A 15,380-nucleotide genomic window follows, 5' to 3' on the forward strand; every position below is an offset into this window, starting at 1 on the left:
GGCGTCCACCTGCCCTGGAACAAGTGTGGACCCGAAACTGCTCCCCAGCCCCGAAGACTGGCGTCCGTTGTCAACAGGACCCAATTTGGAACCCAGAACGGACATCCTTTGTTGAGGTGGGTCGTCTTTAACCACCACGCAAGGGACAGGCGAACCTCCGGGGTGAGCACAATCGTCTGGAACTTCAGAGACTGAGGCAGCCCGTTCCACTTGGACAGGATCAGGTGCTGCAGAGGTCTGGAGTGAAACTGGGCGTATTCCACCATGTCGAACACCGACACCATGGAGCCCAGTAACCTCATCGCCGAGTGTAAGGACACCCGGCGGCTGTGCAGACAACTGCGCACCCTTGACTGTAAAGCAGAGATCTTGTCCTCCGTCACGAAGATCCTTTGCTGTCCCGAGTCCAATAAGGCTCCAAGATGCAGAATCCTCCGAGACGGGATTAGAGTGGACTTCTGCCAGTTGATTAGCCAGCCGTGCAATGGTCAGGTCCAAGTGGTGTAACAGGAGCTCTGGAGATCCTGCCACCAATAACAGGTCGTCCAAGTACGGCAATATGCGGACTCCTTGCAGCCGCAGAGAAGCCGCCATGACCGCCATCACCTTGGTGAAAACACGTGGTGCTGTCGCCAGGCCAAAAGGTAACGCCCGAAACTGGAAGTGGTCGCTGCGGATTGCAAACCGAAGGAACTCTTGATGGCGCAAAAGAATAGGGACATGCAGGTAAGCGTCCTGTATGTCCAATGACACCATGTAGTCCCCAGGTTCCAGCGCCAGAATGATGGACCGTAGGGTCTCCATCCGAAACTTCGGGACCCGCAAAGACTTGTTGAGTGCTTTGAGGTTGAGAATCGGACGATATGACCCATTGGGTTTCTGTACCAAAAATAGATTTAAATAGAAACCCTGGCCCCTCTGGGAGAATGGAACAGACACTATAACTCCAGCCTGGAGCATAGTGTGCAATACCTTCCGCAGCTCCGTAGCCTTGTTCCGGTCTGATGGTAGACCCGTGGTGAAGAATCGAGCCGGGGGTCTGTGCCGGAAGGAGAGGGCGTACCCGTGGGAGACCACCTCCAGAACCCAAGTGTCTGTCGTAGTGAACGACCAGCTCCGTAGCCTTGTTCCGGTCTGATGGTAGACCCGTGGTGAAGAATCGAGCCGGGGGTCTGTGCCGGAAGGAGAGGGCGTACCCGTGGGAGACCACCTCCAGAACCCAAGTGTCTGTCGTAGTGAACGACCAACACCGGGAGAACTGCAGCAGGCGGCCTCCCACCCTGGGATCCCCCAAGGGGAGACCCGGACCGTCAGGCCGCAGGCTTGTCATCTGGCTTGGGGGCCGGACGTCTGGTACTCCATGCCTGTTTCCGGGGCTTGACCGATTTCTTAGGGCCAGCCTGTCGAGGAAACGACTGTGGTTTGGGCCTGCCCTGGGCCCTAGATGACCGAAAGGACGATGGTCCAGAACCAGAAGGAGCAGCGGCCGACGGAAGACAAGCAGATTTGGCTGCCGCCAGCGTGGCCACAATCTTATCCAGATCCGGACCGAAGAGAACTTCTCCGGTAAACGGCAACGCTTCCAGACCTTTCTTGGAATCTGCGTCCGCCTTCCAGGATCGCTGCTGAAGAAATTCTAGACACCAGAGTACTAATGTCTAGAGCCGCCTCGTTGATGTAGGTGGCCGAATCACGGAGATTGCCAATCAACTCCGCCTGTTCGGCCGGACAGTCGGATTCAAAAGAAGCCTCTAATGAATCCGCCCAGCGCTCCATCGCTCTGGCAACCCAGCAAATGGCCATAGCCGGCCGTGCTGCCCCCCCTGCAAGGGAATAAGCGGACTTCAGGCAGATTTCTACCTTGCGGTCCGTAGCATCCTTAAGGGAGGACATGGATGGCATCGGCAATGTGGCACTACGGACAAGATGGGTCACGTGAGAATCCACCTGTGGAGGGGATTCCCACTTAGCAAAATAATTATCCGCGAACGGATAAGCCACCGCCAGGCGTCTCTGCGGCTGGTATCTTTTGCCAGGTTGTTTCCACGCCTCCTCTAAATGGTCCATCAACTGACCCGAAAGAGGAAAGACTGTGGCATCGCCCTTCACATCTTTGAAAAAGGCATACTTAGATTTAGCCGCTGGGGGAACTTCGTCCTCAATCACCAAGGCTGTGCGGACCGCCCGAATAAGTCCAGGAATATATACTTTGGACTTAGCATCAGCGTCCTTAGTATGGAGAGGTTCCTGATCGTAAGGATCCAGAATCTCCCCATCATCAGACGTCCCTTCGTCATCCTCATAAGGAGCGGACAGAGACGCCACCGGCCTTTTATGAGGCCGCATCACAGACTCCCCTTTCAACACATCCGATAAGTGCTGTACAGAACTCGTCAGGGAGTTAACCCACGCTGGCTCCTGAGAACCCGGGAGCGGGGAAATAGGGAGACTGTGGGGTACCACCAATTGTCGTGGGAACCCCTGCATGGGTGACGACACCACAGACTGCTGGGACAAACCCATCGGAGTAAACGCGGGCTGCGGAGCTAACTGGCCCACTAAAGCTGTTAACACCTGAGCGAAACAAGCCCAGGGCGGCTCCTGTACCGGTGCTGTAACCGTAATAGGCCGCGCCATGGACAAACACTGCCGGCAAAAGCCCTCCGCGCTACCCTCCCCCTCCGCTAACGGTACTTTGCACGTGGTACACTGTAGCCGGAGGGAAAATCACTTTCAGACATGATGGCACCACGTATGTGACCTCTCTCACCAATTAAGTATTAAATAGGCGAGAGACCACCCTGCAGCACCGCACCGCAAGGGCTTTAGCAGAAAGAACAGGGACAGTAATAAAGCTGACAGTTTAGAGAAGAAAAGTTACAGGCAGCGCTAGCACAGTCACATACAATGCAGAGAAATAACAATTCCTGCACTAACAGCGCTGATCACTCAACTACACAGACACAGGGCCTGGTAGGACACAGCGCTGCATACACAGACCTGAGCCACAGCGGAGGAGAGGTATGCGGGGGGACCCAGACCACGATGCTTCCTTCCAGACTTCCAGCAGCGTTCACCATGCGTTGCAGAGAAGATGGCCGCCGATGAGCAGAGAGAAGCTGGCCTGGGGGAGGAGCGCTGACACAGGGCCAGTCAGCACAGTGCAGAGAGGGCTGTGTGCAGCGGGGGAGGCGCCGGCTGTGAGACAGGGAAGGCGCGCTCCCCTGGCATGCATTTAACCCCTGGGATGCCGCAGCGCTACCGCTCTGCTGCGGTCCGCTGTCCCAGGGGGTAGTGGAAAGCGCAGGTTCAGTACCTGGCTCCACGCTGCAGCCAGTCCCCAGGGAGCCCCCTGCCTGGGGACTTAGGACCATGTGACCAGCGGGGACCCACCGCGGGACCCCGCTGCTTACCTTTGTCCCCCTTGGATCCGGCCATGGTCCGGAACATCTGGGGTCACCGCTAGCTGTGACCCCAGATGCTCACCAGCATCCCCGGATCGGTACCGGCGTTCTGGTACCGGCGGGGGTGTAGGGAAGACAGCATGGACGTCAGGACTGATTGTCCATGCTGTACATCCAGATGTGCAGCCACAGCTGCACTGAAGAAAGCTTCAGGGGCTCTTCTAGCCCCCACTCCGACAGGTGCACCCGACGCCGGCCGGGCACCAAACTAAACTGAGGTGCCTTGGCCCGGGGGCGGGGTATAGGAGGGGGACCTAGTGCATCCTGGGAGGCTGAAAGCTTAACTCTTTGGTGCCCTGCGACTGACGTCACACCTATACCCCAAGGTATCCTGTGGATACCCTATGGACCCTGAAGTAGAATGATGCTCTCAACAATGCCCTTTGTACTTCAGCATTTTATCCACAACCATGGGGTGTCATGTAATGCGTTTCTCCGCCTACAATGCTTCCTGCTATTTGGCGGTGCTATGCAGATTTAAAGACCAACGCCAGCAGAATTCCAGATGCACTAAGCAGTCCAGGGCTTAGCCAGGTGTCAAGTTTATGGAAGTGTAGAAGTTACAGCCGTACTTACAGTTACACATTTGTTAATCTGGATGGAGCGGAGCTTGAGCAGAACATTCAGAGCACCAGCTGCTGATGTATGAAGGTAGCGGTGCAGGTATACCCTGGCTATAAACAGGATAATGTGGCAGGGTCTCTGGAGCTAAATGGAACATATTTGTGTCCCACTGTGGTGCTCATACACAGTGACAAGTTGGCGCTGTGCATCTGCAGAAGACCAAACAATGGCCATCTTGTAAAGTAGAATGCTTTAAGTAAGGAGCATTCATGGAGATAGCGCATATTTCAATAGAGGCAGTGGCGGATCTAGACTTGACTTTTAGGGGGGGGCGGTTTACGATTTTATACTAACTCCTCCCCTCTATTTATAGCTCCTCCCACTTACAATTCTGCCCCTCCCATCCGGTCACCACTCCCAGAACTGCACTGCTGCTGCTGAAGATGGTGCCTTATGCCTAGAGAGACCTATTAATATGTTACAGAGACAGAAAGTTACACATCCCCACATACAATGTGCACAAGAACCCCCCCCAATACTAATAAGCCCCGCAGAGCAGGCTACCCCAAGCCACACATGTGCATCAGACCCTCCCTGGGTCCCCCAATAATATTATGCCCTACAGAGCAGGCTCTCACCATCCCCACATGTGCACCAGACCCCCTCCTTTGGGCCCCCCAATAATAATAAGCCCCACAGTTAATGGCAGAGCAGGCTTCCTCCCAGAAGGCCCCACATAAGCACCTGCCACCCCCCAACAATAAGCCCCACAGACAAGTTCCCTCCCACCAGACAGAGACCTGATATGCTCCACGAGTCCCACGACTCACAGTAACAAGTGACAGGCAGGCCGCAGGATAAGACAACTCTCTGAGTCACTGTCTGACCATCATGATCCATCAGCCGTCTGCTCCGCCTCCCAAGATGGCGCCCTCCTCCACTGATCCCAGCGTCCTCACTGAGTGACTATGCATGTCAGAAATATGACATTGCACGTGCGCAAAGGAGGATAAGGGGGCCAGCCACGGAAGAAACTCAGACTTAGTCTCTCAGCCTGCCCGCCGCCCATATGCCACTCGCCGGCAGCCCTGCCTGCCCCCGGAGAGTGGCTGTGTAAGACAGTCTGTCACACTCACACACATTTGTGCCGCGGCCGGAAGCCTGCGCGCTGCAGCCCACGGATGGACTTGCTGCTGACAGCTTACAGCTGAGGGCACGGCCGGACTGGGACTAAAAATATGCCCTGGCATTTAAAGCACATAGGTCCATCTCATGTCAGCATCTGGCTCCTGGCACAGACTCCTCCCCTTACTATTCCTGACTCCTCCCACTTAGCTTATGCAAATTGAATTAATATTAGAACATGCAAGTGTACATCAATCTCTGTATTAAAATACACATACAGAATTGAGAGTTCACACTGCAGGGGATTCAAACGTGCCATAGTCAGACATTTTGGGCGGCATGTAATAGAGATCGAGTTTTCAGGAGGTGTGGGATGCCGGCTGATCTCGATCGTTTTTTTTAAAGTTGCAATCATTTACAAGGCAAACCTGAACTGGCTTTGCTTTGTAAATTACTTCAACTTTACAAAAACGATCGAGATCACCCGGCATCCTGCACCTCCAGCAAACTCTATCTCTATTACATGCCGCCTTGGTTGGTTCTGTTAGTTAAAGCTGGCACTTCAGTGATGCAAGTCACACCTCTGAACCTGCTGGGTGACCTGGAAATCATCAACTGTGGGCAGATTCAATTACCGGCGCTATTATCGCATCTTTTCATGTAAAATGAAGAAAACTTTTCTCCATTTTGAGAAATGGGGAAATATTACCAAAATCTCTATTTTTGGGTAAAAATGTGGGGATTTCTTACAGAACCCTTTGGACAGCCCCCCTAATGATACTTTAGCAGAAAAAAAATCGTAAGTTGCGTACTTTGGTGAAAAATGACCGCTGAAAATGTTTTTGTTTTTTAAAAAAATGCATTTAACGCATTGGGTCTGGAATTTCGGAGGGCCTTAACGATACACCAAGTGTTTTGAACATCGCACGTGGCTGGCGCAGGCATTTTTTTTGTGCTTTGAAAAAAAAACACCTGCGCCAGCCAAGTGTGATGTTTAAAACACTTGGCGCATCCTTATGGTCCTCCGAAATACCACATCCAGTACAGTTAAACGCATTTTTCAAGAAAAAGAAAAAAATTTGCCAAAGTGTTCCATACTTTTGCTAAAGTATCATTAGGGGGGCTGTCCAAAGGGTTCTATAAGAAATCCCCACATTCTTACACAGAAATAAAGGTTTTGCACATTTTTTTCGCCTGCCCTAGGCATTTTCCCAATTGACCAAGCCCTACTGTAGTTTAGCAGTTGTAGAGGATTAGATAGTGATCACTGTAGGAATTGTTTAGAAGGGATCAGTATGAAATACCGCCAGCCCTGTGGCCGGCAGTTCGAATCCAGGCAGCGGGAGGCCGACAGAAGCAGAGTTCCCGGCAGCGGAAGCCTGACAGCGCTGAAAATCCTGATCGTCCCTAAGGTAAGTAAAAACTAACCTAACCTAACCCTCCTTAGGGGTGCCTAACCCTAACCTCCCCCTTCTAACTGCCTCAACCTAATCCCCCCTCTAAGTGCCTAACCCTAACCCCCCCCTTCCCTGCTGCCTAAACCTAAGTCCCCCGGGGGGGTGCCTAACCCTAACCCTCCCTAGCCTAACCCTCTTGGGGGGGTGCCTAACCCTAAGTCCCCCCCCCCCCCGGGTGCCCTAAACCTAACCCTCCCGCAGCTGTCCGCTCGCGGCGCTTGGCATCCCTTCGATCGGTGTGCCGGGCGCCTGTCTCCCGGCGTCGGTGAAATGAGCGGCGTCTACATCGAGACGCCGGGTATTTCACCCTCGCCGGGATAAAGCAATCGGGAAGCCGGCTGTCGGGATTAAGACAGCCGGTTTCCCTATTGCATCCCGTTAAGAACAGAAACAGGAATGCTGAACACAGAGAAGGACACATCTGTGCACACCAAAGCAGAGCCGTAATTCCACATTCTGGTGCTTTGTGTACATAAAGAGCATTGGTGTCCCCATCCACAATTGAAGTAGGGAGAGACAGCGGCGAAGAGAGAGTGCACGCCGCAGGTGCGCGGCGGAAAAATCTGGTGTGGGATCATTGCAAATGGGCCTGATAACACAATAGTACCCCCAATTCAAATTATGACACACAGTAGTGCCCCTTCATCAAATTACACCGATACTTTCCAATTCTCCCTCAATGTGAGGGAGACTCCGTGAAATAGTAGCAATCTCTGTGACTCCCTGAAGAGTCTAGTAATCTCCCTGATTGCACCTTACCCCCATTGTGTAGTTGTTATATACTTGGGAAAAAAATTTCAGAGATATATACATTCAAATGGGATTATCAGTGCCATTACCCTTCATTAGGTTATAAGGCACAATGATCCCTATAGGATGTTGACGGCATCCCGGCATCTGGGATGCCGACGGTCTAAATACCAGTGCCAAAATCCAGACAGCGTCAGGATCCCCAGGGGCTGGCTGGCAACTTTTAGCCTGGGGGCAAATGCAGTCAAGTGGCCCCAGCTTTTCTTCCAGCTTACGGCAATGGCAAAATGGATGTGGCAAAAAAAACTGCAGGCTTGGCTTATCTGATAACCCCCCTCCATTGCGCCTCATTGCCTTTGCTTAACTTTCTGATTGCCCTCTCCATTGCCCCCTGCATAGCTCTCTGATTGCCCCTTCATGGCTATCTCATCAAGTCTTCCATGCATGTCTCCCTGATTGTCCCCTTCATAGCTGCCTCATCAAGTCCTCCCTGTATATAACACTGAGCCCCTCACGATAAACACTGACCCCATCAAAGCTCACTCACTGATCACCTTACTGTCCCCCTCACAGCTCACATTGACCCGCTCACTGCCCCCCTAACAGCACTCATTGTCCACCTCATAGCTTTCAAAATACATTTGTCCCCACCGCAAAAATATAACACATTGCCCCACACAGGAAAAAAATTCACACATTGGCACCGACAGGAAAAGAAACACATTGCTACCTAGAAGAAAAAAACAAACACATGGCCCCACACATGAAAAAATAATACACCTTGGCCCCCATAAAAGAAAAAAAATTAATATATATATATATATATATATATATATATATATATTAAAAAAAATGCAGAAAAAACCCAGCACTCACCAGTCCTTTAAATGTTGCAAATGCTCCGGTGCCCCCCAAAGGAGTATTGCTCCCCACAAATAGTCCACAACTGCAAAAGGCGGCACTCAGAGACTCCAGTATGTAGTGAAGAAAGACCCTCTCCGGGGTAACTTTGTGTCATACAAACTCGACGTTTCGGGGAAAGTGTCCCCTTTCTCAAAGTCAATTTTGTATGACACAATAAAGTTACCCCGGAGAGGGTCTTTTTTCACTACATACCAGAGTTTCTGAGTGCCGCCTTTTACAGTTGTGGACTAATATATATATATATGACCTCCGGCACTGCAATGCTCTTACTTGTATACTTGCTCTGGTGCATATATATATATGACCTCCGGCACTGCAATGCTCTTACTTGTATACTTGCTCTGGTGCATATATATATATGACCTCCGGCACTCCAATGCTCTTACTTGTATACTTGCTCCAGTGCCGTCCTTGAGGGTCAATGGCCCCCACAATACAACCAAAAGCAAAAATAGGCAGCACTCAGAGACTCCAGTCTTTAAACAAGTAACCCCATGTCGGGGGTATTTATTAGTGTGTATGTATATATATATATATATATATATAACACATTGGCCCTGACAGGAAAAAGAACAAACACATTGGCCCTGACAGGAAAAAGAACAAACACATTGGCCCCCACAGGAAAACAATAAAACATTAATTGCCCCAGCCCCCCACAGAAGACTGTCGGTAGCAGGAGAGAAGAGAGAGAGGAGCTCCCAGTCCCTCCCTCGCCATCAGCCGTGGACGGCACCGGCACTAGCTGCAGCTGCAGTCTGTGTCTAAAAGAACAGGTCTGGTATTTTGCAGGGTGAGAGAGTCTGTGGGGACAGGTCTAGTGGGTGATAGGGAAAATACGTGTTGCAGGGACAGATGTGGTGGGTGACAGGGTGAGAGTCTGCAGGGACAGATGTGGTGGGTGACAGGGTGAGAGTCTGCAGGGACAGATGTGGTGGGTGACAGGGTGAGAGTCTGCAGGGACAGATGTGGTGGGTGACCGTCTGCAGCACCTCCTGACCCCTCGCACACGTCCAAAAGGGGGTGTGGCATTGTGTCCAGTGAGGCCACGCCCACTGAGATGTCCCATTTCTGGGTTGTGAACCCGCGTCACGCTCCCATTGTCGTCATGCTATGGGCTTGCCCAGCGCTCCGGGAGCTGCGTGGAAGCCCTCAGGCTCTCTAAACACTGGGGTGTGTGGAATGGTTGATGCATTCATGTGCGTCAACAATTCTGACAAGTAGTCAACTCATCGATAAGTATTGGCTTACAGAAGTTGCCGCTTCGTAAATATAGCTTGAACTGTTCCATGCTGCCCGAGTGAGAAACAATCAAAATGTAGGCAATCAGTATGTGAACCCCGGAAGTCAGGCGACGGGATTCCGCATTTAACGTGCGCCATTATGTTGACAGTCGTACTGCTGGCACCCGTGAAAAGCTTTAAGAAGCACCTGCCTCCCAGGGTTCCCTGACATTTTGATTGTTGAAAAGCACACTGCATATAAAGATACATACATATAGACAGGGTTACATGTGTGACACATACATACATATAGAGACACATACATACAAGCACAAGGTCACACATACATACATACAAGCAGGGTCAAGCACACTTACATACATGGTCACATATAGAGACAGATAGATTTACAGATGGACCTGAGTACCTCTCATCACCAGTAGCAACTCTCCCTTCCTCTTCCATGTTGCCAGTGCAGAAGTTGAACAAGCAGGTGCAGCTCCACCCCCTGCTCGGGTCACAGGAGCATGTGCTGAGCTCCACCAATCAGGGCTCAGCACACGCTCCTCTGACCTCAGGGTCTTAACATAGAGGCACATTCATGCTACCACCCTAGCCTGTCTCCTCCAACCCGATACGCCCCCCCCCCCCCCCCCGTCGTGATCTCCTCCCCGATCTCCAGTACCTGGCTGCAATGCAGTGATCGGCTATGGAGGAGGAGAATGGCTCCAGTAAGTTCAGTTTGGCACCTTTTTCACACTCTGCACAGTGTCTGTACAACAGCTCTCCTGCACTTGGTGCCTGCAGCTATCTCGCAGGCTGCTCATTTTATCATTAAAGATGTAAGGGAGGGAGGGGCCGGGGAAGCATGTAAAAAAAAAAAGTCCCCCTACTAGACAGATGGCCCCTTAGGTGTGTCAGCCCACCGGGAAGTATCCCTGTGAGGTCTACAGCCAACCCGCTGCTGCCCCCATCCTTCAATAACCTCCCTTCCCCCCCTTCAATAATCATCTCACAGCATCCCTCCTCCCCTTCAATATTGACCACTCAGCAGCACCACCGCCAGCGGCAAGCTTACCTTCTTTGGAGACTGACACGTGTCGCACCCCTGTAGCGGCATGGCCGCAAACCACCCTGTCCTGATGTCACATAACACATCATGTTCATGCATGCGCACCTGAGGGCTGAAAGAGAGGAGCTGAGGGAGGCTGAGCTACACAGCTGCTCCGACACTGTTTTACAGCACTCACTGAGTACAGACAGAGCATCCTCCGTGCCTTCTCCAGCAGCTAACCATGTACATGCGAGGGCAGCCCTGGAGCACTAAAATTGTACCGGCCCGGGGGGGCAAATGGCACCCTGCCCCCCGGCCCAGCCCGCCACTGGGGATCCCAGTACCAGTATCCCTGACGCCGGCATCCCGAAGGTAAGTATCACCATTTAGGGGAGGGCTAGGATTAGGGTGCAGGGATCGGGAGGTTAGGTTTAGGCACTAGGGGGGAGGTTAGGGTTATGGAGGGTGCCTACACTGAATCACTAATCGTTCAGTGTAGGCACTGCAGGGGGATGGGGAACAACAGTATGATTACAATGTCATAATCGTACTGTCTTCCCTGGGTTGCGTACTGGATATGCACCTTTAGAAGTGCCAACATCTAGATACCTTTTACCAGAGCCGTAACTAGACATTTTGGTGCCTTGTACGAGAAAGAGTATCGGTGCCCACTGACCTCCGCCCTCCCTCCCTCCCGCAGGCTGCTCCTACAATACTCACTCAATAAAGTTCAGAAAATGGATTGCTTTTACCATATTAAGGAATAATCAAACATCTACTCTTGCAGCACATCACTTTGTAATAAGCTGATACCATTAACAAAATAATTAATAACCCCCCCACACACATACAATCAGATGTCTATGCACAGAATACAGAGAGTGAGGGGTTATCAGCCCTGCAATAGGCAGAAAAAAGGGGGCGCAAAAATATATATATATATGAAATATCTGTGAATTTCTCAGATGAAGGCACTCACTTAAAAATTATTGATTTTATTGAGACATTTTTCTTCAAAAAACTTTTAGACGTTAAAGTCAGACACCATATTTGGTTGTGTCGACGTTTCGGTCCAATTTATGACCTTTTTCAAGACTAGTGTCTTTCAAATCACAAGTTTATAGATGTCAAAATCATATGTATGTTCAACATACTGTATCAGAAACGCTGCCTGGCACAATGAGGATATGGACGTGTTAACATCACCTTATCCTTCATAGTGGCAGCATCAACAGCAACCTGCACAGCGCACACATGGAGCTCAGAGCTATATATATATATATATATATATATATAAATAATCTGGTTCTCATTAGAAGCTGAGACCTACCAAAGGCAGCGGAAGGGAGGGGGCACAGGGCTGATGGATAGGTGGACCCTGGGGTGTCAAGGGAGGGCCTGCCTTAATAATGGGGGAGGGGATAAGTTCTGGCTGCATTGTTTTTAGTTAAGGAGGCAGTGACATTGAAGGGTGGGCACTGGGCTGGATGAGCTGGGGTGAAGGGGAGTGATATTTGAGAGGGACACTGGATTGGGGGACAGTGCAATGGAGGGCACTGTGCTGGATGGGAAGGTGAGGTAGGAGAAGGGGGGCACTGGGATGAATGTAGGGGCACTGACTGTGCTGGCTGGAGGGTTCTAGGTGGCGGGCAGTGAAATAGGGGCAGTAGGCTGTTTAGGGAGGGAACGGGGGAAAATCTGGGCTGGGTGGGTGGGAGACACTGGGATGGGGGTCAGTGAGATGGCGGGGGACACTGGAATGGGGAGAGGGAGGGCACTGGGCTGCACATGGGGGAGACACTGGCATGGGAGGGCAGTTAGATGGGGTAGCACTGGGCTTGGGAGGATTAGAACACTGACCTCGTGTTCCAGTACCTGCATTGGAGCTCCAGCACCGCGGAGCATACATCCAGTCCAGTCCTGAGCAAACCAAGCCCTTCTGCTACTGGGCCCTGGGAGACCGGACTGTACTCGGAGGCAGAGTCACAAGAAGGGGTAGGCTGTGGCTGCAGTGCTGTCCTAATCAGAGCTGGGCGCCGCGCATCGCACTGTAAGCAGCGGGCGCCCAGTACCAGCAGATAAATTGAGGTAAGCAGCCGCGCAAAGACGTCACCACGTCATGATGTGGCCGCACATAACATCGGGCGGCCCTGCACGTTGCCAGCTCACAGGAGCTGGCTGAATAGCATTACACCCGGCGCAGATTCTATGCCCCCATCTTGTTTTTCACACAGAGGCACCGGCCGCGTGATGACGTCATGACGCGGCCGCGCATAGTAAACACAGATGACCACTTGCTGAGAATGGCGCCGCCCGGGTGGCCGTGCTGCAGTCAGTGTCGGATATGTCTGCGCTCGGCATGACCGGCCCTGGCTGAGATTGAGCTGCTCAGCCGGCTGACCGTGACAAACTGTCACATTCTGTGTAGGCGGGACTTCCGGGAATCGGAGGTAAGTGTACGGGAGGTGATCACCCTAATAGCCCCCCCTTGGATCCGCCACTGAACAGAGGTAACCCTATTCTTAGTGGAGGTACACTAGAATGACAGTACAACAATGTGTTTTGTATCTATGGTTCATATTGTAGCTAAAACTTTCATTCTTGGAATGAATGCTGTGATCTTATTAAACCTACTTTTCATGTTTATTAATATTTGCAGGCACATGGAAATCAAAAATTAAAGACTTTCAGTGTATCAATTCCAAATTTGAAATTCTGACATGTAAGTGGAGTGCAGGAGTACTTGGCACCAACAGCAACTATGAGTTACAGTACTGGTATGCATCTCCAGTCCACTGTTTGTGGGTAAACTAATGTGATTTTTCAGCTCATTGATGAAATTTACACTGTATGCCTGATCATATAACGATCAAAGCCTGAAGACAAGGATTCGAGAAAAAGGAGCATTAAAGAGGGTCTTCAATATGGCACTACAATCAGTTCGAAAAAATTAATGTATAATTCAGTCATTTTTTTTAATTTATCAGGTGAAGCAAAATCATCCAATCATGTAACGTCCTCCTCTTCCAGATATGTTTTACTTAGGGATGGCCACCAACAGGTCTACCATGGATGGTCCCATTGGTGGTTTACATCGATGGGTGGAAATCATTGATTGGAAACCATTAATGGTTTACACCATTGACAGCCATCAGTCCGGTGGCAGGACTTCTTGGGCATATCGGGGAAGAGGCAGGACTGTGTGCATTGCATTGTCAAACTTTTTGCCATAATTGGTGGAGAACCATCAGATCTTCCCTCGATGACAGAACCAACGACCATTGGTGAAAAACCATCTATGGTTGGTAACCGTCGATCAGGGCTGGAACAGGGCTCTATGCCAACACCTATCCCTAAACACGTGACCTCATGATGTCACACCTAGGGGGGCGTGGCCACTGGCTGGAAGAAATACTTGCACTTCCCAGAATGTCCCAAAGACTCTCCAGGCAGCTCCGGGTGGCACTGGCTGCAGGGTGCCATTTGCAGCAATTGTCACAGTTGAGACATATATAAAAGAGACAAATATACAGTGCATCTGGAAAGTATTCACAGCGCTTTGCTTTTTCCACATTTTGTTATGTTGAAGCCTTATTCCAAAATGGAATAAATTCATTTTTGTCTTCAAAATTCTACACACAATAAGTCTGGGCTGTGGCTGGGCCACTCAAGGACATTCACAGAGTTGTCCTGAAGCCACTCCTTTGATATCTTGGCTGTGTGCTTAGGGTCGTTGTCCTGCTGAAAGATAAACAGTCGCCCCAGTCTGAGGTAAAGAGCGCTCTGGAACAGGTTTTCATCCAGGATGTCTCTGTGCATTGCTGCATTCATCTTTGCTTCTATCATGACTAGTCTCCCAGTTCCTGCCGCTGAAAAACATCCCCACAGCATGATGCTGCCACCACCATGCTTCACTGTAGGGATGGTACAGTATTGGCCTGGTGATGAGCGGTGCCTGGTTTCCTCCAAACAACGCCTGGCATTGATGCCAAAGAGTTCAATCTTTGTCACATCAGACCAGAGAATTTTGTTTCTCATTGAGAGTCCTTCAGGTGCATTTTGGCAAACTCCAGGCGGGTTGCTGTGCTTTTTACTAAGGAGAGGCTTTTGTCTGGCCACTCTACCATACAGGCCTGATTGGTGGATTGCTGCAGCGATGGATGTCCTTCTGGAAGGTTCTCCTCTCTCCACAGAGGAAGGCTGTAGCTCTGACAGAGTGACCATCGGGTTCTTGGTCACCTCCCTGACTAGGGCCTTTATCCCCCGATCGCTCAGTTTAGACGGTCGTCACACTCTAGGAAGAGTCTTGGTGGTTTTGAACTTCTTCCATTTACGGATGATGGAGGCCACTGTGCTCATAGGGACCTTCAAAGCAGCAGATATTTTTCTGTACCCTTCCCCAGATCTGTCTCTGAGGTCTACAGAAAATTTCTTGGACTTCATGCTTGGCTTGTGCTCTGACATGCACTGTCAAATGTGGGACCTTAATTTAGACAGGTGTATGCCTTTCAAAATCATGTCCAATCAACTGAATTTACCACAGGTGGACTCCAATTAAGCTGTAGGAACATCTCAAGGATGATCAGTGGAAACAGGATGTACCTGAGTTCAATTTTGAGCTTCATGGCAAAGGCTGTGAATACTTATGTACATGTGATTTCTTTAGTTTTTTTTTTTATTTTATTAAATTTGCAATAATCTCAAAAAAAACTTTACACATTGTCATTATGGGGTATTGTGTGTAGAATTTTGAGGACAAAAATGAATTTATTCCATTTTGGAATAAGGCTGTAACATAACAAAATGTGGAAAAAGTGAA

The 15,380-nt window shown here is 50.5% G+C and overlaps 1 protein-coding gene across 1 annotated transcript in view; it reads left to right on the top strand.

Annotated features, from left to right (window-relative positions):
• IL13RA2 (interleukin 13 receptor subunit alpha 2) overlaps nt 1–15,380 on the top strand; it is an 81,806-nt gene that overhangs the window by 37,408 nt on the left and 29,018 nt on the right. Inside the window, exon 5 of the mRNA XM_088452621.1 lies at nt 13,221–13,338. Coding sequence (XP_088308747.1) covers nt 13,221–13,338 — 118 coding nt within the window. The remainder of the gene's footprint in view (nt 1–13,220; nt 13,339–15,380) is intronic.

The sequence above is a fragment of the Taudactylus pleione genome, unplaced genomic scaffold (genome assembly GCF_031769625.1).
Source record: "Taudactylus pleione unplaced genomic scaffold, aTauple2 ptg000039l, whole genome shotgun sequence".
Lineage (NCBI taxonomy): Eukaryota > Metazoa > Chordata > Amphibia > Anura > Myobatrachidae > Taudactylus > Taudactylus pleione.